The sequence below is a fragment of the Botrytis deweyae genome (assembly GCF_014898535.1).
Source record: "Botrytis deweyae strain B1 chromosome Unknown BDEW_015, whole genome shotgun sequence".
Lineage (NCBI taxonomy): Eukaryota > Fungi > Ascomycota > Leotiomycetes > Helotiales > Sclerotiniaceae > Botrytis > Botrytis deweyae.
In genome coordinates this window covers 93,734-120,271 of record NW_024066222.1, presented here as the reverse complement: position 1 = coordinate 120,271, position 26,538 = coordinate 93,734, and the positions used below count along the sequence as shown (strand labels likewise).

The following is a 26,538-nucleotide window of genomic DNA, read 5'->3' as shown; positions in this document are numbered from 1 at the left end:
CTATTACTCTCTTTAAGTTTTTATAATTATAATTTCAGCTTAGATTTTAAAAATCCTTTATAAAAATAATATTAATTAATCTCTTTCTTATCGCGATTCCTCTTTTTATATATAATACTCTTTTTATATATCGTATTATTAGTAATAGGCCTACACTTCTTTTTCCCTTATAGATTATATTCTCTTTTTTCTTATTATTGATTATCTATAAAAGCTAATATATATAATAAATTATATTCTTGATTTAATCATTCTAGATTTTTTTTAGTCTTTTTCTTTTCCTTTTTTATTTTAATTGTATATATAATATATAATCCAGAATGCTTTTCTAAATATATATCTTTAAAGAATTGTTTATAATTATATTGAAGATTCGAAATAAAAGGCTATTTCATATCTTTATATTCGTATTTCTCTAATATATACTATATTCTAAAAATATCTTTTTCGAAATTTCGTATTATAATTACATTAATAAAACATATCCTATTAAAAGTCTTTTTCAAGATATCAAGTAATTCTATAACTCCTCTAATTCTTTTCTTTCAATATTCAGAATTCAATTGAGGTTTTTTTGTAAGGATAATATAAGAAAATCAATTTTTATATATAATCTTTCAAAAAATCAATTTAGAAATCTTTTTATTACTTGCAGTATTCCAATTTGATATATATTGATCTACAGAAAGCTTTCTGTTAGCCCTAAATACTATAACTATAAAAACTAATTTCCTTTTTTGAAAAAATATAAAAAGCTTTTTTGTATCTCAAAAACCAATATTTTAAATATTCGATATATCAGCTAATAATATTCTATTCAGCCTATTACATATACTAATAGTCTCAGCTCGAACTATAATACATCAGCGTATTTTATTTATAATTCTTTTTAAATATCATTCTTTTTAATAATCTACTTCTTCTTAAATAATAGTTTTTCCAATTATATGTATTATTGCTTACCTATCCCCATTAAAAACCTTTTTTCAATCAGTTTTTAATACTAACAAATACACTCCCTTATTATATCAATATTTACAAAGCATTTTAATAATTTATATTAAATAATTAAATTTTAATTAAATTTTAAAAATTAAAGAAGAAAGATGGTATTCTTATTATTTATATATATACATGGACCCGGGCCCTTATCAAAAACACGCCCTCGTATTTTACAAGTAGTCTGATCTGGTCTATTAATGGGTGCACGGACTCATGGGATAGTGTAACAGAAAAGCACAATTTTATATTAAAAAGAGTGATTTTAATAATTCATTCAAAATTTAATAAATGATTGAATTCTTTGAAAATTGATAAATATAGTTTTTCAAGCATCAAAAACTGGTTTATTAAAGAATTATTTTAGAAAAGTAAAATTTGAATTCAAAAATTTAATAATATATTTTTTCATTAAAATTTTTGATAGAAGATTATATATTCTATTATTAAGATTTTAATTTGAATGATTTTAGTTTAAAATTTATTCTATATAGAATCTTTATACTTGAAAACTATATATAACAATTTCAATCAAATCGAATAATAATTTCAATTTTAATTAAATTATTAAAATCGCTCTTTTTGGTATAAAATTGTACTTTCTTTTTTGAATGTCTTATGAGTCCGTGCACCCACTGGTGGTCTGATGGATGATAATTGCTCAATATAGTAGATTTTGTAAAGATACCTACCTACCTACCTAGAGAAAAAGACCAAGTTCTCACGACTAGTCTTGAACGAATGAGATGCGAGACTTGTAGTCGATGATACCTATCTAAATAAATTTATTATCAATTGATATATAACTAGTATAGAGTTAAATATAGATCTTACCTATATGGGAATTCATGAGCGAGGTGTGCATACTATAGATACTACCAAACCTATACATATGATTTGAAATATGAAAATTAAAACTATCTCTAGGTACATAGGTACTCCGTAATTCACTTTCCCATGCCATAGGCAGATATTCATCATCTTTCTTTCAATGATATATAACCTTACATATTCATATCCATATACCTAGATAGATACATAGTAAGCCGATCTCCCTAACCCTCAATGAACAATAAAATGTAGGAACTGTAACAAAGACGGTATGCACATAACATCTATCCCACGCATCGCAACACCCTATCTGAAGTTATCTACCCATCATAAGCATGGAAGCACCGTCTCGTTCTTGCTTAAGAACAATCGTGTGAGATATGCTTCGTCGCGGAAAGGGTATCGGGCTAATGCAGGTGAATGCAGATGATGGGAAATCCACGGATTCGACAGAAAACGTATTTGTTCCTGGTACTTACCTGCCTTTCCATCAATTTTTCCTCACAAGGTTACTATGTAGCATCGACTGATTCCGCAGGGGTTGTCCCTCCTCGCTTGTAAGATTCCCTCCTTTACTCTTAACCTCGTTGAAGATTAAAACCCCTAATGACCTAGCAAATCCATAAGCATCTTCTCTCCTATCTTTCTCAATGCTATTCTCTGGTTCTCATCTCGATTCATAATAAAGAAATCTTCATTAGTCAATCTTCACAATATCAAGGCATCTAAGAGTTGATCAATATTCGCTAGAATCTCAATATTAAGAATATTGCTTGATTGCTTCACATCTATCTTCTACAATACTTCCTCTTACATCTAAACAAGTTCCCAATCAATAACTGGATCATTTTGTAAAGATAGTTGACTTGGAAAAGGTGAGAGAGATACACCTATGAGTTTGAAAGTGCGGAGTACCTCTGCTTCTTTGTCCCCTGACCAACCCAGAAACTGGCTGCCGCTGCTGCCAAACGATTGCGAACTCACATGCCGGGTGCAGGATACTAGCAAAGTCGTAGTCGAGGAGTGCAGTGATACAATATGTAGTAGGATCATAAAGCAGATTTTCAGGGACTGCAGTCGTTGTATGATGGGCTTTTCTTGCTTCATAGGTACATCGTACATTGAATAATAGTACCGGTAGTCCCTTCTCAACAAAAGCGTCAATACACTTTCAAACCCCATCTCCTTTCCAACCCTGAAGATACGAATTCGCGTCTACCTTCGCAAGCACCGCTTTCAAACAATCCCTCCAAAACTTTTCCAACCCATCCCAAGGTCCAGCACCAACACTTATCAAAGACGCACTCACGACTACACTCCTACCATCAAAATCCGCACCTCCGAAACTATGAATACATTTAGAAAGCGAATAATCCTGTAGCGCTTTCACAAACCACGTCATTTATTCCAGAACCACTTTCTTCCACTATAACTAAGCGATATCGCTTCAAAATTCTCAGCCAACAACCCCCCAAGCATCCGCTTCTGTTAAATCCAATCTGTGTGATAACAACTCATACAACCCCTATCAAAAACCTAGGGATAATAGTGGGATTGATATGATGTAGAGCATCTCGTGCAAGATTGAGAATCGCAACTTCGTTCTACACTTGTGTTTTTTGATGTATATTTTCTGTGTTTGGATTATTGAGATGTATAACACACTCCCTTGTTCTTGCGGGAATGTCGTCGCATCCGGGCAGTGGAAGTCCCGAGGTATCAGGAAGCAGGAGATGATAAGGTTAGACGAAAGTGTTGTATTTGAATGGGTGATTGTCTTTATATTGTACCGACGTGATCTTGATTAGATAGGTGTAGTTCCTGAAAATAGTCATCCATTTAGTAATCAGATATAGATGAAAAGATGCTCGAAAAGCGATCTTTAACAAACAGAGGTTTAGATACAAAATAATTATACAACATACATTACTTAAGAAATACAAAGAATCTACAAGTATCTGTTCAATATATTCAAGAGGCGACTCATAGTTGGCGTGGTTTACGTATACCGCCATGTTGATTAAAATTAATCCAACCTTGGGATATGTAGCTTATAAGGTGTGAAACTTATGTTTCAGGAGATTTCTAGAAGTATTGTAGATAGAGAGAGAGGATTCGAGTCTGTACAACTTTCTGAATATTGGCGTCTGTCTGGGATCATGTATGCTTCATATATCATGATAGTTGAGTATTTGTCGACGTATGCGAGCGGAAGTTGAAGTGCTTAGTCAGACTGTATAGTTTTTTTTTTTTTTGAATTCATCAATCTTTTTGACTACCTGAAGTACTATGTAGTGCTTCTTCTGAAGTATGAGGAAAGATTTTTGGAAAGCATCTGTAAGGTTTTGGGAGAGGTAGGGTGTGAATAGATTTCCTCCACCATCTGAAGGAAAACCAAGTACTGATAAACTTACTAGGTAGATGGCAACCACTCTATTATCGAAATATACAAATAGGTATCAAAAGTACATATGTAGCCAATTATCGAACTTGAAATTAGTATATGGATTTAATATCTGAATCTTCCAGGTGGGAGAAGCCTCCATGAAGTGCTCGCTCTCCCTCAATGCTCTACTTTTTCTATGCACTCAGGTTTATAATGCATCTACTATCTAAGAAATAGAACAAATCATAAAAATACTGAAAACAATCAAAAATGACAATATCGACTTATTTTCTACCTAACTACTTCCCTACCCACCTACCTACCCCCTCCAATCAAACTCAACACAAATGACTAGCATTCGTTCAAGAAACAATTTCATTCCCCAACAATCTCCCAATCTCCTCTGCAATTTCAATGATTCTCTCTTCTGTCAATTTCCTCCCAATAATCTGCACAGCAACTGGTGCTCCGTGATATGCTTCCGGATCATCTATTCACACATTAGTAAACCACTTCTGTGACCACGACGAACCTCTCCCTCCAAAAGAAAAGAAATAAGGCTTACATTCCCCCTGCACCATTCGATCCACCTCACTCAACCCCTCATACCCCTCCTTCCTCCCATCCACCTCCTTATCCGCAAACAACACCGGCACCACCACAGTCGTAAAATCCAACAAATTAATCACATTCATATACCCATAATACACAAACCGATCATGACGAATCGCCGCCGTCGCCGCCACAGGCGCAACAATCGCATCGATTTCCCTACCGAGTTTTTCTTCCATGAGTCGGAATTGCTCGAGGTATTCGCATTGGTATGCCCATCTTTGGAGATTGATATCCCAGAGTTCGTTGAGGGAGAGAGGGGCGTCGGTTGTGTTTGCAATGTCGGCTATATTGGGGATGGGAGGCTCGCCGGATGCGGAAAGGTCGGTGCGGATATCCTTGGGGTTATTTAGTAAGTAGGCCGATGGGGGACTTTTCATGATTTTCTTACCTTTCCAGCATCTGAACTGTATATTTTGTTGAGGAGATCTTGAGCATGGTCATGCTTGTAGGGCTTCCATTCGAAGACTTGATGCCCATTTTGTTTCAGAGTATCGACTACTTTTTTGATTCCACGAAGAATTGGAGGATGAGGTAGGACCTAAGTACTTGGTTAGCGTTTCATCGATCATAAGTATTTCTTCTGTCCGAAAAGGGCGATTAAACACTTCCACCCAGCTGTGTTTACTTGAGTTCTCATCGTTACCGCAGTCATAGCCGGATATCAAACTTATCCTCATTCCATATAGCAAATGAACTGCAAGAAAAATGCTGAGGGCCTTGAAATGAATTTGACACATACTTTACCATCAAAATCATAGTATCCAATCGTCAAGCCACCATCCGAAATTCTAGACTTTATAACATCGGCTTCCGATTGCCTCCATGGCATAGGAACAACTTTAGCATCAAATTTCCAAGGTTCTTCTGCTAGAACGGATTCCACAAACAATCGCATATCTACGCAAATCAATTACTCGAACACGAAGAATATTAAAAAAAAAAGTCTGAGGAAGTTTAACATACCTGCAACTGAATGTGTGATGGGACCACAAACACTATGCAGAGTTTCCTGACCCTCCATACTATTTGCCATCTTACCATAAGGGAGACGACCATGACTTGGACGTAAGCCATACAAGAAATTGAATGCCGCTGGTACACGAATAGAGCCACCGATATCAGTCCCAACACCAATGATTCCACCTCGGAAAGCAATGTTTGCACCTTCACCACCTGATGAACCACCGCACGACCAATTTTTATTATAAGGATTCACTGTTCTCCCGATAATATTATTGATCGTTTCACAGCACATCAAACTTTGAGGCACACTGGTTTTCATGTAAAAGACGGCCCCGGCTTTGAGCAAAAGCTTCACGAGGATTGAGTCATCATCTTCGTATTTGCCAAGCCATGAAACATATCCCATGGAAGTCTCCAGACCCTGATGAACACAGAATAAGTAGGAATTTGTAATAGATCCGTAATCTACTCACCTTAATTCTGAATTGATCCTTTAAAGAGATTGGTAGACCATGAAGTGGACCAATTGTTTTTCCCGTTTTCTTATAGTGCTCATCCAATTCCTTAGCACGTGCAAGAGCCATCTCAGGAAAGAATTCGAGAGCACAGTTTAGCTTGAAATCATTAACATGGCTCATATTGTACCCGTAAACTACTCACAAGTTGATGGGCTAGAGCAGCTCTTTTACAAAATGCCGTTGTTACTTCAACGGAAGTCAATTCACCCTTTGCCATCTTGGCTACAAGATCAGTAGCTGATGAGTTTGTGATGGAAATCTCGTCAGTGGACATCACATCACCAATATTAGTATACTCCATCACATTATCCTCGGTAGGCTGGGATTTCAAACGCCATTCCGGAGGAATACTGGCGTCGATTCGATCTTTCTTATCTTTTGCAATCTCTTGCCAAGACATGTTGCTTCGATTGACAGAACTAAATTGCGGTTGATATTTGAAGTGTTCGAAATCCCTAAAGGTCCTGGGAGGGAGAGTGAAATCTGATCTGAAAGAGTGGCAGAAGGAACAAGAGGATAGCACGACGGTATCTGATAGTGGGGTTAATGTACCTAGTACGGAGTATGTTGTAGCCGTGTAGGGCTTGAAATAGTGGATGTTTTATGTGTGGGGAAGCTGCCATATTGATATCTGCAGACCAGGTTCAGGCATTGACTAATGATGCGCGGCAAATTTTGATATGAACAAGCGCATGATACTCAGGGGCATCGGAAGCAATATTCCACGCAAAGGACAATACATGCAAAGTCTCATGAGCTCGATACAGGTTTCCGAAGATGTAGGACACATAATACAATAAGATCTAGTAGAGAACCATAACCTATTAAAAAAGACTTGGGTTAAATGTCTAAAAGAGCACGTAAAATAGAATACAGCGGGGGAACCAGGTACCAAAGATCTCAAGCAAATCATTTATGGATAACATCAGAAACTCTCAGAATGGAAAGAATCTAGGATATGGAGCAACTTATTACGAACGACAATATTCCTGGGCCCTCATCTAATTAGATGTAGAAGTTCGAGCTGAAGGGCGAGGTGTTTTTCTTGAGGACCCTGACTCGGACAATAACGGTGTACTCTCAACAGTAGTTCCACCTTCGTCATCCGTATCATGTTCTCGCGAGCCTGCAATATACCCAACGATACATCTTCCATTGGACTGCTTAACGTTAGTGAGTGTTTTTGAACCAACGGATAAATGATTTCACTTACAGCTCCACCCTCATTACTCTGTCTCTCCCTTCTAGCTTTTAGCTCGAAAGATATCCCCATAACCAACAAGCATCCTTGTAAACACCCTGTGATCAAGAACACACCCCATGTACTCCAACCACCAGCTCCTAATCTAGCAAAGAGACTCATGGACCAAACAAAGCTGCCAGGAGTTTGAATACACATCATTGGTATACTTAAGCTTCCAATATGACCAAGATTGTATGTCAACCAGATTTGAGGTATATATTGGATACCTGCAAGAATCGTAGCTATAATACCCAATGTATTGGCCCATACTCCAAGTGCATTAGGATGAGCGAGTGCCAATGATGCACTGACAACGATAGTAACGAATCCATGGAAGAGACAAACCAAAGCTACCGTGACAGCCGTGCGCCATGTATGTTGTTGTTTATTATCATCGAGCGTAGGAAGGGTCGGAGTTCGCGGGAAGAATACCATGAAAAGGACTAATCTATATGAAATTGCTATTAGCATTTGATATCTTCATTGTGGATGATCGCGTTGCGTACATTACACTGAAGCAAAACCATTGAACCCCAACTTGGGCAATACCAAGTAATCCTGCGGCACATTCAAAGGTGCTAACAGTTTTGCAACATGCCACATCCGCGCGAGATGCTGGCAGGACTATTATGTTTGCAAAAGCGCATGTTCCAGATGTTGTACCGAGAAGAATAAAGAAGGGGGATATTCCCTCTGAGGTTTTGCGACTGATGATTCGATAATGTTGAGGTAAGTAAGAAACGAGGATTCCAATAAGAATAAAGCTGGTGAAGGTATATGAGTTAGCAAGTTACTATTATGAACAAACTTCAAAGTCTGGAGAAGCTTCTTACATAGATACTGCGAGATTGATGTAGCTCACATCTTGAAGCTTTTGGCAGCGGTCTGATAAGTTATCTGTGATAGACAACATGATGGTGAATTGTGAATTGTAAATGAGATGGTTGTGTCTGCTAATGGATTATTAGAACATCCAAAGCTTGCTATTTTTATGGTGAATGAGTTCAGATCATTGGTAAGTTGTCGTGGATGTTGATGTTTATCTCGAAGTGAAGCTTTCAGAGAAATGCCATAGCTACCGGTACCCAGGCCAGGTACATAATAAGGTACCAACAAACATGGATCATCAACACGCTCAGACACGGTTCTCCCATGCTATCAGCTGATAGGAAGGCGTGAAACACAGGGGTAGCTGTTTTATGCGGCCGCATCATTCCGTGATTACTAACCAAAATCTTCAAAGTGGTGAAGACACCGGTGAGCCACCACCACTACTTCCACTTCACACCTCCACCTGCATGTTTAGCAACCAACGGTGAACCCTTAGTACAACGCTGGACCCTTGAGTACGTAGTGAGAATGTTCACTTCATAGATCACCAGATGTTCAAGTGGCCGTTCCCATTGGTGTATATGTTCAACCTTTCTATACTTTCTTTCCCTATTGTCTAGCACTGAGTATCACAAAGTTCTGTTTCTGTTGATCTCTCAATACAATTTTCTCATCCCATATTGTCTTAGAGATGCAAGAGACTAGTGGCTGGTGAGAAGTTGGACATCCGTAAGTATATGGAAGTTCGATCTCTATTGCAGCCAAATATCAAACAGCAAATTGCGAATGCATCATTTTCAAAGTGTTATCAGCTCATTCTACACGGATCTACCATTCAAACTTACCTCGAGTCTGCATAAACGCCGATTTTAGTGTCGTTGGCTGCATTTAACTTTCATCCCCACTGTAACCCCAGCTTCGGAACTCAACGGTCTTCGAATATAACCCATCTTTGTCATCACTTTGAGTGATTTACCAATTCAACAAGTTCCTCTTCGTGTCTATCGACTTTCCTCTACATTTGAAATTCTTCATAAGCAGAAATTTCTCGATACTTTACCAACAGAATTTGAAGTCAATCATAAATCCATATAAATCCTTTCGTCTAGCTTCAATAGAATATCCACTGCAAAGACGGGTCTCGTTCAATAAGTTTCAATCATTTTCAGTTCTTTTACGGCTACAAACATCATGGCATCCAACACGACTAAAGTTCCACAAATGCAAAGTAGATCTTCCAAACGAAGTCGCAATCGTACATTACTCTCATGTACAGAATGCCATAGGAGAAAACAAAAATGCAATCGAAATCATCCCTGTAATGATTGTCTGGAGCGACGTGTTCCACATAAGTGTCATTTTGTGATACCTTTGTAAGTGTCCATTGATATAATACCAAGAACTCTTATTGATTTGGAGAAACGAAGAAGACAGAGAGATTCAAAACTTGATTATCAAACCACAAAAGCTGCTCGTGATCGAAGGATACTTGCTGGGAAAGAAGTTCTACTTAGCCTTGAATCGGTAGACGATCTAAGAAGCGTTGGATCTTCTTATGCATCCACTCGTGCACCTACAGATTTGATGCAGACCTTGTTCTCTAATCGTACTTCTACCCATGATATAAAACTACAGGCTTCTTTCTGGCCCAATCTAACGAGTGGGATTCTGGACGGGTTCGATCCATTTTCGATATTGCCAGATACAAGTGGAGATCCACTTCCCAAATCAATTCTCATAGAATACTGTAAGCAATTGATTTCACATCTCGGGAGAAGTTTTACTGATAACAGAAAGTTATTAAGCAATTAGGTCCGTGGCTTGGTACATATGATGATGCTAAAGTTGTGGGTCGCCCAGCATTCTCTTGGCTACCATTTGCTTTGCAACATCCCCCATTATTTTATGCTACGTTATTAGGCGCGGCCGTTCATCTAGACCGCAAAAGACCTATAGACAAACGCAGTCTGGTCTGGTACAAGATTGAGACAATGCGTTTAGCAAATGAAACAATGAATGTACCTCACGAAGCTGCTACGGATCAAATGCTTCTAGTAGTTTTAATCTTGCTTTATTTCAACGCAAGTCTTCACCTTGATATTTAAGTGTCGAGCTGACAATAAATCATAGGTCGGTGGTGGAGATGGAGAAGAATACGAAATGCATCTCTCAGGTATCAACCAAATGTTAACCATGAGAGGAGGTATGGCCAATCTAGGAATGAGAGGTATGATTAAAAACTGGCTAGGAGTCTGTTATGGTCCTTGGCATCCTGATTGGCACTATGGTCTTTTCGTAGAGTTTTATGGCATCCAACGACCATCGCATATGTGACGAAATAATCATATTCCAGATTTCGGTTTGCCAAACTGCCATAAAGTTTGAAATTCTAAAATTACTCCTTCTCGAATCATCCATCACCAACTAGGCCAACAACTGTCTGCAGTCACTTTATTCTACAAACTCTTCTTCCACTCTTCCACGGTCAACACCTCATTGGCAAATAATGGCCATATGAGATCAGTTGCAGCATCCTTTACCACGGTATTAAAGCCTGCCGTTGCATCTTTAAGCATGGTTATATGATATCCCCTAGTTTTGTCATCAGCCCCTGTCCAAGACACGCAAATCGAAAGTTAACTTACAATTCATAAGCATATCTTGCCGTGGACTCCAAACAAGTATTTGCCGTCAATCCGGCAAATACTAGGTGTGTGATATCTCTTTGCTTCAACTGATAATCCAAATCAGTGTTTGCAAATGAACTGTTTATCTTAAATTAGTTATCCTCGCTTTCTCAATCATATCTTCAAAATACACGACATGATACATACCTACTGCACCAATGTTTACTAACAATCACGTCTCCATTTTCCTCCACATCTGGCTCCAATCCTTCATAAATCTCAACCCCCCATGACCCCTCCTCAAAAGTCTTGCTATCTCTTTGACCCTGCTGCGTCACAGTTGTATGTTCCCAACCTGCTATAAACCCTGCTTTTACCTGTTGATGCAAACCATAATAGATGGGTATTTTCTGAGCACGAGCAATAGTCACGAGATTCTGGAGATGAGAAATGGTGTTTGTAGCGGCGATAGATTCGGCGAGAAGGTGATTGACTTTGCCTTTGGGGTGGAGGAAATCATTGTAAGGATCGACGAGAACGATTGCGGTTTTGTTGGTGGATGACATTTTGGGAGGATTTGTTGGGTGAAATAGAGGGCGCAAATAAGTATTGTGATTGAAGAATGATGACCTGAAAATATGGTTTGAGTTGGATTGAATGAATAGAGATGGAATGGAGTTTTCTTGTGTCTTTATATATTTCTTTGTAAGTTGATTATACACAGGAGAGCACCCCTCATTGATAGACTAATATCGGATTTTATGCATGTACGCTAAGCGGAATATTGCAAAGCATCATGCTCTCCTTGCTTTGTCAGCGGATTTTCTGAACATGATACAAATCGTCGCTGCCTACATACAAGTTCGAATATTTAGTCTCGGATAATACTCATTATTATTATTATTAGCATGTTAGCTGATTTGGCTGGGATGTGGAGAAGACTAAAATCGGCATTAAGGCATGATTAGATGATGAAATGCGGGGTATACACAAGGCTGAATTCAGCCAATGAATGGGATTGTTTTCTGTTTGGGGGTGATGACTGTGTGTGATATGGTTTTTTGTTTGGGTCTTGTTTTCATGAGGTTTGATTGGTTTTTGGTTTTTGGTTTTGCTACTTGTGTATATTGTTACGAAGTTCTGTATAAAGCAGAGTCTTTTTCTTGTTTCTGTGTCTGCTAGACACACTCACATCCTCACTTTCGACGTGGAAATCCCAATGTGTTACGTTCATTCGAGATGCCCAAGATGCCCAAGTAGGTAGACAAGAATAGTTATCTTGAAGCAGAAAGTCCAACATCAAGACAATCTAGCTTTTAACCCTCATTCCATTCATTACTTATTTTATTCAAAACTAAATTTACTATCCCTTTATAATGATTTGTAGTTCACAGTGGTTCATTTCCTTCATTTAGGGCTCGTTCGGATCGATTTGTTTTTGGACATTAGACTAATATATTAGTCTAATATAGTATTTATCGAACACAATATTATATCCAATATATATTAGCTTAAATAAATGTGTTTACTGAATGTAATAATAGATCTAATAAAATATTGAGTCTAATAATATTAAAATAATAAATATAATAAATTTTCTTAACCTTTCTTATACAATAATTAATAATAGTTTTTGAAATCTAATTGAATCAATATATTTAAGAAAAAGTATTATCTTCTTTATTTTCAATTCAATTTCTTTATTTTCAATTCAACCTCACATATCCCAATATCACTCTAAATATATTAGCTTCATTCAAATATTAATATTTCAAATCCCTTGCCATTTTATTATTATTAAAGATTTTATTAATAAAATAAAAAATAGATTCGAACGAACCCTTACTATTGTTTTTCAGGCGGTTATTTACAAGTGATTGAATTCTAAGGTAATCTTATTCAAGACTATTGCTATCATATTGATGCCTTGCTCTAGGTAGTTTGATGACCCGAGGTCTTTGAGGGTTCTCTTTGAAATTATCTAGCTGCTCACATGTGTTGACAATCTATGGAAAAAAGTTAAAGTGAATAAAAGTACTTAAATTAACGAACATGAAGTCATGTCCGAGGTTGCACCACTCATTGCTTGCTATTAGAAGCTCATTAGAGATGGGAAAGATTCATAATGATAATGATGGATGCACTGCCTCCCTATAGGCTTATACACCTACTTGCCTAGGTACTCTCATGCACTAATTCATATATATATTAACGATTCACTACAAGAGATTAGCTACAAACTTGTATAATCTACACCTTACAAATTGGTACAGCAGCCGAACAAGCATAAATACTTTCATGTCTCATCATCTTTCTCGTCCTTTATTCCACATCATTTTCGATGTATTGTACACCTTGTTTTTCATAACAAAGTTCCATTGTATCTAGTTTGTAACTATACTACCTAGCTCGACCACCAGAGAAGCTTTACAACATGTTGCCCGACGATTTAGCTAGTTCTTACTCAAGCTACAAGGCAGATACGTCTTTGTTCACAAATTGTAGGTGTCATTACTCCAAAGTGAGAAGTTTGAGCTAATTTTCACACAGGGCTTTTCAAATCCGCCATAGCTTGTGGCTATAAGATACCGATAGTCATATCTCCAATTCAAGATGTCTTGACACCAGTTCCAGTCTTAAAGCCACAGCCCAGGCTCAAAGGGAAGGCTAGAAAGCTCGCCAAAGAATCTAAGGAGAGACAAAAGATTCAAGAAAGTGTACCTGTGTTGAGAGCGCCCTCAAATAAGTACACTATCACAACAACAGAGATCTTGAAGCAAGCCGATTTTGTCACTGGAAAGATTGAGCTACCACAGTCGGTTCGCAAGGTTCTTCAGAGAGCGATCCAGGCTCGACATCGCTGTGCAAATTGGTTCGAGTCGTCCAATTTTGAGAATCAGTCTTCGAACAAAGGTCATCAACATTTCATTGGACTTCTACAAGACATTCTCAGTGCTCTAGACCAGGGCCGAAATGACAGGAGTCGATCGAATAGCACGTATGTACCAAACAAGACCACAACAAAGTCCCAAGACACGGAAGCTTCTTGGAATGAGATATCCAATAGCTTTCAAAACCTTGGCGTCGAAGACTGTTTGGAAGAAGACAGTGAGATCGAAAATGATGAAGAAAGTCCAGAGCCCAATACTGACACCCCGGACACTTGCGAACTAGAAGAAGAATCCTTGGAGATGAAGATGAGCATGATGATCTTCTATTTCTTTGAGGATCTTCATCGGATTCAAAATTTCCTGCGTGGAATATGGAAGAGATACAAGGATAAGACGCTAGATCTCCTCAGCGCTACCTTGATCACAAATGCAGCTTTTGAGTCAGTTCGCCGTAGTGAACAGGAAATCTTGAGCAATGCACCAAAGTTATTCTCAAAGAAACGATCATATGACACCATTGCAGCTGTCATCTTCTACGCAAACGGACTCAACACAGGGAAAGACCCCACACAGAAAATGGAGTCGAAGGAATGGTTACGGCCTACACCATTTGACGACTTCATATATCTATCCACTGCTCGTATTTTGATGAAATACGATAAGCTTTATAAGATAGGTCCCGTCTATCCCATTCCTACACTTCCGTTACGATCAGCTTACATCTCATGCCCGGAGATTCTGGGAACTCCTTACATGGACAAGAAGGAAAAGGAGGATGTCTTACTCTCACAACTCATCATGGATCTTGACTTGCTCGACGAACATAACAAATTCACGAAAAATGAGGAACATCAAGCTCCGGCACAATATGCACCTCCAGCCTCAGATGCTTTGACTTCCGGCTTGTTGAAATTAAAAGACGAAGGAAACATCAGCGTCACTGTCGTATTTGCCTCGCAAATATTCCTCGATTTGAACGAGATACTTGGCGATAACATCCGAGAAGGACGCGAAGATTGGGAGAGATTGGTTTCTAAAGGTCAACCTAGTCTAGATTCCTGTGTCTTTCTTCCAAAGGATACCGCTAGTGGTCACACGTGGAGTCCTAACGATATACATACGATTAAGAAGATAGTCGAAATCAATTTCAGGTATACCGACTCCACAGCGCTCATAAGATTTAAGCAGCGCTTCCTGAAGTTCTGCTCAGGGCCAGATTGGGGCAAAGTTTATGATAACGAGTCCACTTCTACAACAGGCTTGGTTAATCGCTTGGATCAAGAATCAAGTAGCGCTTCTGTCCTCCAACCAATGGCGAGCAAGAACACATACTGCACGGAACAAGGAAACCTACCAGGAGTACAGTTCTCAAAAGATCTAGTGCTAACCAACACCTATACTCGGTTTCCAGAGTGGGGTATCCTTTGGGATGGCAAGTTAGCCTATGATTGGAGCGAAAAATGGTTGGTACGCATTGGCGCAGTTACGAAAGCTGGTAACACTGAGACACGCAATCAGCAACTCATTGAAGGTATCAGACAGCTCGATATTCGATTGGTAAAGCCTCCTAGCGACCCAATCTTTTTTTACACACACAATCCTATTTTTTGTGGGATGGTTGCTCTCAGATTATCGACGAGCTACGACGAGGCCGGTCTTGCCCATTCTGATTATCACCTTGTCATGACCTTCGCGGCACATCTGTACGAGGAATGTGTAAGAACCAAGTTTATTAAAAAAAGATGGCCAGCACTGGAAACAATGATAAAGCTACACAGGAAGGAAGTTTTTGATGGAATCGTGCCAAAGTCCGCAGACGAGGCGTACAATATATTCTCCAAACGCTTTTTCCTTTCCAAAGTTTCAGATCGAGAATATACCAGAACAAGACGTTCACCAAATATGACCATGCCTAAACTGTCCAGAAATACTCTCAGTCTAGCTATCCGTCCATTTCTGGAGCACCAAGCCACTTTCGATGAAGCCACCAATAATCTCCAGAATCTAGTCCAAGATCTTCCGGCGGCAGCAATGAGGAAAGACAGAAATCGACGTGCAAAACGACAACTCACTTCATTACAATTCCTTCGTGTTTTGGAAGACTTTCTGCCCGATGAGATACCAAAATTTCAATTCGATTACATCTCGTTGACAATCCTTTGTTATCGCCTATTGGAGAAAATTCGATTGGGAATCGATCCCACTGGAAAAAAGAATCCAAAGCGGAAATTGCTCTGTGGAATTGAACCGGCGTATTTGTATATGACTTTGGATATACTATCTAAAGGGAGGACTGGAGGCGAAAACCCATTGTTGAAAATTGCAGCGGGGGTGTTCGACAAGTTTTTGGAGGAGGAAATTTTGAAATAAGGGGTTAGAGCGCTCGATGAACTTATTCAAAGTGTTTCGTATCTAGGAAAATATCATGATATTGTATGGTCATGATCTTAAAGAGGAGGGTAGGATTAATGTTTGTTAGGGTACTGTTGTGAAAGCAAGTTGCGTTACATAGAGTATTGAATTGTATTGATTATTAAAACAACCATCATTTTGATCTTCGCTTCTGAACATATGATTTTGGAGAGAAGACGATTCCTGCTGTCTCTTATTTCGAACGTCTGAGTTGACGCAACTGTTATAGTACATAAACGTGAACATCAAGAGTGAGTTCCTGGCCTATGTAAAATGATATCGAGATTTACTTTGATGGCTCTCTGTTGCACATCTATCCAGGGATATGATATGAAATTTAAATTCACACTAATTCCAGGACACAGGAAACTATGTTGCTAGCCCTGAATCCAAGGAACTCTATTTAAACGTATCCTCTCCATGAATTTGAAAAGACTTCTTATCAATCTTCTATCCTACCGATCGTTGCATATCTGCCCAGGGATATCTCTATACTAATGTTGTACTATGCTAGTATTTTACAATCAGCTCAATGTTGCAGTCTTTACTTAATTTCGAGACACCAACCCAGACTAGAATGCTAGTCATTTGCTAGCTCTTCCGGCACCCAGATAGAAGAATTTGATCACACATTACTCCTAGCCATATACCTCTTAGTTCCTCTTACTGATATCTAACATAAAAAAATTGATGCATATTTATACGAGATACCCGAATAAAGTTTAACTAAGTGACGACAACAAGCCAATATCATTCCACTGAAACCATAACGCGAACTTTCCGCAAAGGGGCAAGTATTCGAAATCGCATTCAAAGTAGCTTGTTATATGTCCTTCACTAACACTTATCTACAATTTTTGAACACTTCAATAAGACTTTTCGGTTTAGGATATTTATTAAGTCGGGTACCCTACTTTCGGATTACCCCCCTTTTGAACCATTCTTTTATACCAAAAATCACTTTTTAGACCTATTAATATTTCTATTAATATTCAATATAATTCAATAAAAATTTGTATATATATAATTTAAATCGATTTAAGCTTATTCTGAAATTTTTAGATTTTTAGGATTTTTCTATATTGAGGGTTAGAGTTTCAAAATATCGATTTTCAAATTTGTATAGGAATTATATACAAATTTAAGTTTTTTATTAAATCTTTAATAACTTTTTAATAATATTAATTAAAAGAAAACTATATATATTTTTGAGATATTTAAGCTTGAATCTATATAGAAATTCAAAAAAAAAATTCAAAAAAATTAATAGATGTAGAGATATAGTATATAGTGAGTTTAGAGTAATATAAATAATCCCTGTCATTTTGAGGGTACTTTTATAAATATTTATTTATAAGAAATTTTTTATTTTTTTCTGAATCTCTTATATTGAATATACTATAAATTTATAGTAAAATTTTGTAGTTTATTTTTAGCAATTTTTATTAGAAAGTTATTAAAGATTTTATAAAAAGTTTAAATTTGTATGTAATTTCTATACAAATTTGAAAATCGATATTTTGAAACTTTAGATTTTAATACAAAAAAATCCTAAATATCTGAAAATTTCAGACTAAGCTTAAATCGATCTAAATTATATATATATATAAATTTTCATTAAATTCTATCTATAAATAAGAAAGTTATAAATTCCATTTTTAGTGTATTTTAGATATAAAAAGTGGCCCAAAAGGGGGGTGGCCCGAAAGTAGGGTACCCGACTTATCAGAAATTCTCATTCCTATATATAGAGTGCCTGTGACCAGCTAAATCCCATGAAAAAATGTTTTGTTGCACGTCTGTATTCGGCTCTTGTTCGGCTCTTGCCCGGCTCTTGTCCGGCTCTCCTAAAAATGCGGCTCTCCTAAAAATGCGGCTCTCTCAGAAATGCGGCTCTCTCAGAAACGCGGCTCTCTCAGAAACGCGACTCTCTCGACAATGTGGCTCTCTCGAAATTACGACTAGGCTAGCATTGGGAACTAGTCGGCCGCTTGAGGAGCCGAATATCATGTCAATAATATCCATGGATCTCTAACGTGACCTTAGGATATATTAACTGCAGGCCAGCCCTCGATCAGCAGCATGCCCTCTCTACTCTACCACCTTTTGGCTGCTATATCATTGTGACTGTAAATACCTACGAATATGTATCTCTCACTATCAGTTGGCGAATGATCGAAATACTTTTCAGAGTTGAAAGATAAACTCGCAAATAAAAACATTCACTACTAGGAACTCTCATCTCACATGTGACATACCTACAATAGGCTAAGAATTACAACCAAAAAGTTTTGTTGCATGTCTGTATCTGGCTCTTGTTCGGCTCTTGTATGGCTCTTGTTCGGCTCTCGAAATGCGCTTAGTATTACATAAGAACTCGTTAGCCGCGTGGAAGAGCCGATTATTATGTCACTTACCATCCGTCATGATATATCGATTGAAGTCCAACCTTGGTCACTGGCATGCCTTCTCCACTCTACCACCCGTTAGCTGCCATACCTTGGTCACTGTGAATACTTACGAACACGTATCTCTGGCCAATATTTGACCAACGACTGACAGACTCAGACTTTTCAGATATGCAACAAAACCTCTCAATCAAAATCATTCACCACTAGAGATTCTCATCTCACACATAAAATAACTATGATAAGCTAAGATTTACAATCGAAAAGGTCTGTTGCACGTCTGACATCAACGGTAAAAGAGAACTGTTACTATTCCTTCCTAGGTAACCATCCTCTTCATCCCACCAGGTCTTGACCCATCTACCCAATTCCAATTCCAAAATTTAACCTTCACTTCACTTCAACCTTCAACCACAAAAGTGAAATACAGATATGCAACAAACCCCTCCAGCCCTCCACATTCACTCAAACCAACCCCCAGCACAGACTCCATCCCTATTCACCCCCTCTCAAAAAAATCCAGAAATCAATTCCAACATCATCCGCCAATAGAAATCTTGAATTGGGTTTTCAGATGTGCAACAAAACTCCTCGTTGAAGATAAGAGAGGCATTCACTTGCCGACCCTCCAGCATCGATGTTGTATGCATGAGTTTTATCCGCTTCAGGAGACCTAGATTCGTACGCTACATCATGTTGATTTGGCGCGGCGGTATATGTATGAATACTACCACTAATGATTCTTCAGACACTCTCCTCCCTCGAACTTGATTTGCATGTTATATCAGGATAAGAAATGCAAACAAGCAGACAGGGGAACAACCTCGTCTAGATTATACATTATTATCCAAGTCGGATATCAGATATACGTGAATAGGTGGTCATCAATCCCATCTACTTCGATAGCGATATATGAATCTCCACTAAACACATTTCAAAAGTACTGCATCTCCACATAACTCGCAGGAAAGTGTTCACAAACACAAGTGCGCACTACTAAACAACGAATTCACAGAGAACCATTGCACCTAACTCTTTGAAGTACACAATTCCAATGGTCATATCAACTAAAACATGCAAACTACCATACATCCAAGGCAATATTGTGCACTAGCATTGCGGAGGGAGAGTTTGAATAGCTTTAGTAGGATGTCTACTAGAAAGCATAAGAATGGATAGATGATATCCAAGGCTGCATTGAGAACCATGTTGCTATAAAGCATAACATCCAACGTAGTGAGCAGGATATAACAAAGCTCCGAGGGGATGTCAGCCAGCATTCCTATATTCTCCGGTTGGCGGGAATCTTCCAATGCCATGTAATGGAAAGCGAAAATGATAATGAAACTGAGTAGAGTTGAGTTGAATTGGTTTGAAGATAACGTCGAATGTCTCTTTAATTTATTAGCACATAAACTATATATTGAAGTCTACTAGCTCTGTTAAGAGTTCAAGAATCAATGCCGTATATCCTCTAATCGCGCCGCCATGTATGTCTGACACGTATGTTCCATCTATATACCATAACGCCTTGCAAATGCATCGTACTGGTCCCATGATTCCATGACAGCTTGTATATCCATCCATAATGTGTCTCCGATATGCGCATTGAATGAGTCACACTCCCCATTATGCCCCTCTCAATCTATATGGACAACCCAATGGGCTTCGTACTTATAAAGTCGAACCGATTATTCCAAACGATTCATTAATCCTTTCCTAACTTTCATATTGACAACCCCTCCAACACCAAATGCAGGCACAATTCTACATATTCTAGCCGCAGCACTGACGCCCCAATTCTTCTTTATGATACTCCATCTATCTCCCCACGTAACACCTTGGCCTCTGTTATATAGATCCAGACCCAATAAATGCATAGGCGTACTCAAAAGTTGTACGGAAGCCGGGGCCAAAAATTGAGAAATTGTTTGTCCACTTATCGATTTTTGTAATTCCTCGGACAGGTTCTTATTAATGATTGGACCAAGCATTGGTGGTATATTGAATGAAGCGAAAATGGTTAGACAATCGCGAGCAGTAAAGAGTATATATGAAGGGAATGGTACAGGTCTCGGTGGACCGGAGGGACCAAACATACGGGCAAATGTTTGATCTTTGAAAAGGCACAATCCGATGTTTGCAGTCGAACTTGCAACGAATTTCGAGGTTCCAGATGTGACTGTGGATGCAGGTTTATTGTGTATGGTGGATGTAACAGTATCGAGGGTATTGGCTGTTAAATATGTGCCTCCATATAACATACATATCAGGGCGAACGGTTTCGAGAAGATAAGACTGTGGGGCCGGAGAATAAAGCTCTTGAGGGATAATCGTAATGAGTCTTTGAGTGTCGCTTGACCCGAGGCATTTTGCATGATACCTCTGTTATAGTATTAGCAATTGGCGCATGAATCAGAGAGTTGAAACTTACTTATCAATGATAGTGATAATTGGCGCAACCATAGTTGCAGCAGTGGCACCAGACACAAAATCTACACCCAATCTATATGGCAGATTCTTTGTATTCCATTCTCGAGGTTCTGCTATAGGTTCTGCGAGTTCAGGACTTCGAGTCACTGTCTTTGGGTTGTCAATTTTCATCGGGGCTTTTGGTGACTCCATCTTGTGTGAGTCTTCGGATTTCATGAAGAAAATGTCATTAACAATCAACCAACAACCAATGTCTCTCTACAAAACGAATGATTGGGAAACGTAGGATCAATTGAATTTGGTATCGATATATGAGAAGCAAACAATTGCTTAGGAGAGACTTGAAGACTGATACCAAGGATCCGAGTGAACAAAAATTGTGTCTCCGTGCAATAAAGTTTCTTGAGTGGAGGCCGAAGTCGCTCTGTGTAATCAAAATGCGAAGAGGGAAAAAAGCAATTGATAAGTAGAATAAGCTTATCGGAGAAATCCTTTACGATAGCAACCCGAAGCTAACCGATTGTGTGCAGCATGAATCAATCTCTCGACATCAATGAAGGAGGTTTTTTTTATATTTTCTACTTTTTTTCTTTCTACTTGTTACAAATGAAGTGATTAACACCAATATAATGGAAATACAACCCTATTTATATTGTCACCTCTGTCGTCAAAGTAGTAGCACCAAAGTACGGGTTCTCTACAGCAAACGATACCTTCAGATAGCCGTTCCGGGGGAAGAAGCGGATCCGAAGAGTAGGTAATAACAGGGGCACATCCTACCTCACGATGATTCAACCAATCATGAAAACTAGATTAATACCCCCCATGTTTCTTCGCTTAATGAGAAAGATCGTCGTGACTTTGACATTCAGTTCAGAAGTTGTCTCGTCAGCTCACCACGAGATATACAATCTGGTTGAAGGAGCAATATGAAACCGGGAAAATATGATGATTCGTTGAAAGAAGAAGAGCGGATAGTGTGCGATTCTTTACTTGGAGATGAGAACGAAGACACATGTCAACTAGAATCTCAGCATGAGAAACCACGGATAACACGGTCCGGACAAGGCTTCCGAAACAAATGGATAGATAGGCTACTATTTGGCCTATTGGTATTCTGGGTTTATGTGTTCTTACCATATGGTAAAGAAACATTCAATGAAGATGCTGTACTTGGTGAGGATACTTGGTCTTGGGAATCGGTAAGAACTCTGGTTGGAGAAATTAGATGGAACTAATTTAATATCATTAGATCAAGCCAAACTCCGAATTAGTTTGGCATCAATGCTTTGATGAGTTTGACTGTGCAAGATTAGAGGTATGACTACCATGTCCGTCAACTTCTCCACTGCAGGCTCATCATATTCTTTAAATACAGGTACCACTAGATTGGCTAGAGCCTACCAACTCATCAAAAGTTGTTTTGGCCGTCTTGAGGAAAAATGCAACATCAAAGGTGGATTATAAGGGTCCGCTATTCGTAAATCCAGGAGGACCTGGAGGATCCGGTGTAGGCACCGTGAAAGACTTTTGGAAGGCTATTCATGTTACTGTCGGAGCTAACCACGTGAGTCCTGTTCCCGATGACTTGAAGTCTACAACTAACAAACAAAATAGGATATTATTGGATTCGACCCTCGTGGAAGTAAGTTTGTAGCATTAAATGAAAAGTGAGATGGTTTATTAACTTTATGCAAAGTTGGCGCCACCACCCCTTCCGCTCATTGTTGGAATGGACCACGAGAGGAAAGAATCTGGGGCATTCAAAAACTCGGACTTGTCGATTCACATCCAGGAATGATTTATGATCTTTATGCACATCAAAGTTTCGAGTCTAAGAATTGTGAAGCTAATCTTGGTGATCTATCACGATTTCTGGGAACGGCTTCTGTAGCAAGAGATATGTTAGAGATACTAAACAAGCTCGGATATGAAAAATTGAGATATTGGGGTCTAAGTTATGGCACAGTAATCGGAGGTACCTTTGCAGCCATGTATCCCGATAAGGTTGAGCGTCTCGTTAGTGACGGTTAGTATTATTTTCGACTTTAGACAATGAAGGCTTGCTAAACTCCTAATAGGAAACGTCAATTACTCAGAATGGTACAATGGAACCGGAATCCATTATATCGAAGATACGGACAAAGTAATGCTAGCTTTCTTTGACTTGTGTCATAAGGCGGGTCCCCAAAAATGTGCGCTCTATGCCTCAACGCCTATAGCAATCCAAGAACGACTCGAAGGTATCTATATCAAGCTTCGAAAATACCCATTGCAAGTCTTCCCTACCACAAACAACACAATGGAGTTACAGTCATTAGGAATCACTCGACCAAAAGTTCTCACTTACTCGGACGTGAAGAATGCAGTAATCTACTCACTCTATCAACCCTTAGCATTATTTCATCACTTGGCCAAAGCTTTAGCTGCGCTAGAAGCTGATGATGGTATTCCTTTCTTGAAAATGGCTATAGCTCAAGGACACATACAACCAAGTTTTACATGTAGTTGTGATTCCCCCAACTGCGAAGAGGAATCTAGATGGCCTCTAAAAGCGATTGGAAATGGCGACGCAGCAACATATGTGAAATGCGGAGAAGGTGATGCCGACGTGGATAAAGATAGTTTGGAGGTTATGATAAAATACGAAGAAGAATTACGAAGAAGAAGCCCATTATCCGCATCGGTTATGTTCAATATTCGCCTATCGTGCGCGGGCTGGAAGTCAAGAACAAAATGGAATTTCGTTGGTGAGTGTTCCTCCTATCTGCCACGTTTCTCCTGAACAGACATGCTAATAAGACTTATATAAAGGCCCATTTGAGCAAAACACCAGTCATCCAATCCTCTTCATCGGTAATTCAGCAGACAACATCACACCACTAGGAAGTGCAATCTACAATTCACACTTCTTCCCCGGTTCTTCTGTTCTAGTACAGAATTCCTATGGTGTAAGTCCCTCCCATAACAACATCCGATAATCCACAGCTCATCATTCTCCAGCATACATCGGCATCTTGTCCTTCAAAATGTACAGCAAAACATCGACTTGCGTATTTTCAAGATGGTATTCTCCCGTCAAATGGTACAGTATGCGAGTCTGATTTTATACCGTTTGGAATTGAGGCTGAAGGTATGGATTCGCAAAGCGATGGGGATGAGGAGTTGGAGTGGGCGTTGAGAGAATTGATGAAGTTGTTGTAGATGTTGTGTGCTTTGTTTAGTTTTGCTTATCTATGGGCTTTAAAAGAAAGAGAGGGAAATTACGATTATTGGATAGGAAGGACAGTAGGAAGATCGAAGAATGGATTAAAGAAAGAAGACCATTACAACCATTAAAATCATGATTTGAAGCGTCATGAGAAAATTCCTGCTAATCAAGGCTCATGAATTTTGTGCTAGATAACCCTTTTCAATGTCCTGGACTTTCATAGAGTCCTGGGTATCTCACACACTATAAAGTGTTAACAGATTAAAGCAAACATTCCCATCTAGCAATTGACCATCTATATCGTCACTTTAAAATCTATATGTAGCAAAACCATCCATCTAATCCCATCTCAAGGAAAGCGCCCTCGTCCCAAACCCCACAGTAGACCCACACTAACTCTCCCCCGCGGTCGGAAACGGCAACTTCCTATGCATTCTCATAACCACCTCCGCAAAATCCCTCTCATTCTCCTGGCTCAAAATTCCATGCCTCACAAAAAAATCAATCATCACCACCGCACTATTCGTCTTAAACGTGCCTTTCCCCAACTCCTCCATCACCTTCTCCACACTCCACAAATAAAACCCCTCCACCTCATCATCCCTCGGCGTCGGGATCGTCGCTTCCCCAACCTCCAAATCATACACATATATCATATCCGCCGTCACCAATCCCCTAATCCCTCCCGATCCCGCTCCACTACTCTTCATATACGTAATCACACCCGTGGATTTGACATGCGCACGGATAAGCTCAGAAGACAACGAAGCCTCTTCATCAGCTTCGTGAACGATGGTTTCGAAAGGTGATTCATCTGCACGTACGCCCCCTGCAACCGTGGTGTCAAATTTCCCCGGGTAGGTAAAAAGATGCGCGCTGCGTTTTGCGACCCAGATTTTCATTGCGCCTTCGGCGCTGCGGGTGTAGATGGTGAGATGTGCACCCAGAGATATGATGCCGAAGAGTGAGGCGGCGTAGCGTTCGAGGTGCACGGGTTGTTTGGCCCCTGGGATGGCGTAGGGTTCGCTGTGTTCGCCGTGGAGAGTGCTGAAGATATCCTTGTCGATTGCTTCGTTGATTACTTTTGCGAATGCGTTGTTGCATGTGGTGGAGTAATCGTTTGATGCGATGTCCATGGGATGCAGCTGGACGCTTAGGGGTGGATCTTGGGTGATGGTGAATTCGGGGGACCAGGGCATTTGGGAGACGATCTCGGGAAGCATGTAGCCATGAACCCGGTCATCGTCTGGGAGGTATAGTTTGTAGAGTTCATCGATGTTTGCATCGTATGGAAAGCTGACAGGGGTGATTAGTGCTATGTTTTACTAGGAAAAAGATTGTATAACTTACTTATCACAAGCTTTCACAAGATCTAGATAGGACTTCTTCGAATCTGAAGACATGGTGATTGATCAGACGATGTACTTTAAAAGTGGGATAAACTAAATCCGACAACGAAATGTCCTCAATATACTGAGTTTCCAAGTTCCAATCTAAAAAGAAGAGAAAGGTTCCCCAACATATAGGTCCAACAAACTGGTCACGAAATTCTGCGTAACGTGATATATTGAAGATGTTCCCAAAGTAATTTCCAACCATGTCACACTTTCTTAGCTTAGCTTAGATAACCCACCTGGCCTGTGTGTCCAGTATCAAAATAAGCGATACGCTTTCTATCCAACCCCTTGCACCTTCTACCCCGCATTACCCCAGAATAGATACGAAATACCACCTCCTCCTCACTTCATGCAACCATGAGCTGTTATTTGTCTCAAAAACAACATGTATTATCACTATACATACTCTTCCAGTACTACCAAGTAATTTACGAGATACGATTAGAATTGATATCTCGAGAAACATATTCACAAGTTATCGCACAATAAATTCAATACTAGGTATATTTCACGAGTTTCTATCAGGAATTGTTGTATACATACTAGGTGGGTAGGTACTAAGTACTAGGTAAGTACATTTCTAACTTCCATCCCCTTCATACAACACCCCTTCAAGATATTACAAACAAACAAACAAACAATCCATATCTCACAAACCCAACATCCCAACCCCGGGCTCTGAAACCCATCGGGCTTTGAACCGGGATCTAATTCCAATCACCACCATCCTATGCCATGCCATCCCCTCCCTTCTCAAAACACAAATCATAATA

At 39.1% G+C, this 26,538-nt stretch overlaps 8 protein-coding genes across 8 annotated transcripts; 3 read left to right on the top strand and 5 right to left on the bottom strand.

Annotated features, from left to right (window-relative positions):
- Nucleotides 1-4,578: 4,578 nt before the first annotated feature.
- EAE98_006738 (uncharacterized protein) lies at nt 4,579-6,712 on the bottom strand (the record flags this gene model as incomplete). The annotated part of the gene is made up of 7 exons (XM_038954361.1): nt 4,579-4,706; nt 4,782-5,166; nt 5,220-5,369; nt 5,571-5,728; nt 5,795-6,215; nt 6,268-6,408; nt 6,455-6,712. 7 exons carry the CDS (start codon nt 6,710-6,712, stop codon nt 4,579-4,581), a joined length of 1,641 nt encoding a protein of 546 aa, XP_038809041.1.
- Nucleotides 6,713-7,313: 601 nt separating this feature from the next.
- On the bottom strand, nt 7,314-8,468 carry EAE98_006737 (uncharacterized protein; the record flags this gene model as incomplete). The annotated part of the gene is made up of 4 exons (XM_038954360.1): nt 7,314-7,472; nt 7,526-8,003; nt 8,062-8,319; nt 8,389-8,468. The coding sequence occupies 4 exons, from the start codon at nt 8,466-8,468 to the stop codon at nt 7,314-7,316; spliced, it is 975 nt and encodes a 324-aa protein (XP_038809040.1).
- Nucleotides 8,469-9,577: 1,109 nt separating this feature from the next.
- EAE98_006736 (uncharacterized protein) lies at nt 9,578-10,720 on the top strand (the record flags this gene model as incomplete). Its single annotated transcript, XM_038954359.1, has 4 exons — nt 9,578-9,759; nt 9,814-10,133; nt 10,184-10,467; nt 10,517-10,720. 4 exons carry the CDS (start codon nt 9,578-9,580, stop codon nt 10,718-10,720), a joined length of 990 nt encoding a protein of 329 aa, XP_038809039.1.
- Nucleotides 10,721-10,842: 122 nt separating this feature from the next.
- EAE98_006735 (uncharacterized protein) lies at nt 10,843-11,579 on the bottom strand (the record flags this gene model as incomplete). Its single annotated transcript, XM_038954358.1, has 3 exons — nt 10,843-10,978; nt 11,032-11,151; nt 11,221-11,579. The coding sequence occupies 3 exons, from the start codon at nt 11,577-11,579 to the stop codon at nt 10,843-10,845; spliced, it is 615 nt and encodes a 204-aa protein (XP_038809038.1).
- Nucleotides 11,580-13,447: 1,868 nt separating this feature from the next.
- Nucleotides 13,448-16,274, top strand: EAE98_006734 (uncharacterized protein; the record flags this gene model as incomplete). Its single annotated transcript, XM_038954357.1, has 2 exons — nt 13,448-13,514; nt 13,564-16,274. The coding sequence occupies 2 exons, from the start codon at nt 13,448-13,450 to the stop codon at nt 16,272-16,274; spliced, it is 2,778 nt and encodes a 925-aa protein (XP_038809037.1).
- A 3,491-nt stretch (nt 16,275-19,765) lies between these two features.
- EAE98_006733 (uncharacterized protein) lies at nt 19,766-21,588 on the bottom strand. The gene is made up of 2 exons (XM_038954356.1): nt 21,159-21,588; nt 19,766-21,109 (listed from the first exon to the last, which is right to left on the bottom strand). The coding sequence occupies exons 1-2, from the start codon at nt 21,371-21,373 to the stop codon at nt 20,416-20,418; spliced, it is 909 nt and encodes a 302-aa protein (XP_038809036.1). The 5' UTR covers nt 21,374-21,588; the 3' UTR covers nt 19,766-20,415.
- A 214-nt stretch (nt 21,589-21,802) lies between these two features.
- Nucleotides 21,803-24,504, top strand: EAE98_006732 (uncharacterized protein). Its single transcript, XM_038954355.1, has 8 exons — nt 21,803-22,359; nt 22,410-22,475; nt 22,536-22,724; nt 22,775-22,802; nt 22,857-23,186; nt 23,239-23,907; nt 23,972-24,108; nt 24,161-24,504. The coding sequence occupies exons 1-8, from the start codon at nt 22,087-22,089 to the stop codon at nt 24,359-24,361; spliced, it is 1,893 nt and encodes a 630-aa protein (XP_038809035.1). The 5' UTR covers nt 21,803-22,086; the 3' UTR covers nt 24,362-24,504.
- Nucleotides 24,505-24,760: 256 nt separating this feature from the next.
- Nucleotides 24,761-25,771, bottom strand: EAE98_006731 (uncharacterized protein; the record flags this gene model as incomplete). The annotated part of the gene is made up of 2 exons (XM_038954354.1): nt 24,761-25,664; nt 25,719-25,771. The coding sequence occupies 2 exons, from the start codon at nt 25,769-25,771 to the stop codon at nt 24,761-24,763; spliced, it is 957 nt and encodes a 318-aa protein (XP_038809034.1).
- Between the last annotated feature and the right edge of the window lie 767 nt (nt 25,772-26,538).

What these genes read in the sequence shown, in the direction of transcription:
- EAE98_006733 (XM_038954356.1), bottom strand. Translation starts at nt 21,373, where the DNA reads ATGAAATCCGAAGACTCACACAAGATGGAGTCACCAAAAGCCCCGATG. An exon ending in ATTATCACTATCATTGATAA is followed by an intron (nt 21,110 to 21,158) that starts GTAAGTTTCAAC and finishes ATACTATAACAG; the next exon opens with AGGTATCATGCAAAATGCCT.
- EAE98_006732 (XM_038954355.1), top strand. Translation starts at nt 22,087, where the DNA reads ATGAAACCGGGAAAATATGATGATTCGTTGAAAGAAGAAGAGCGGATA. An exon ending in TTGACTGTGCAAGATTAGAG is followed by an intron (nt 22,476 to 22,535) that starts GTATGACTACCA and finishes CTTTAAATACAG; the next exon opens with GTACCACTAGATTGGCTAGA. An exon ending in TTACTGTCGGAGCTAACCAC is followed by an intron (nt 22,725 to 22,774) that starts GTGAGTCCTGTT and finishes CAAACAAAATAG; the next exon opens with GATATTATTGGATTCGACCC.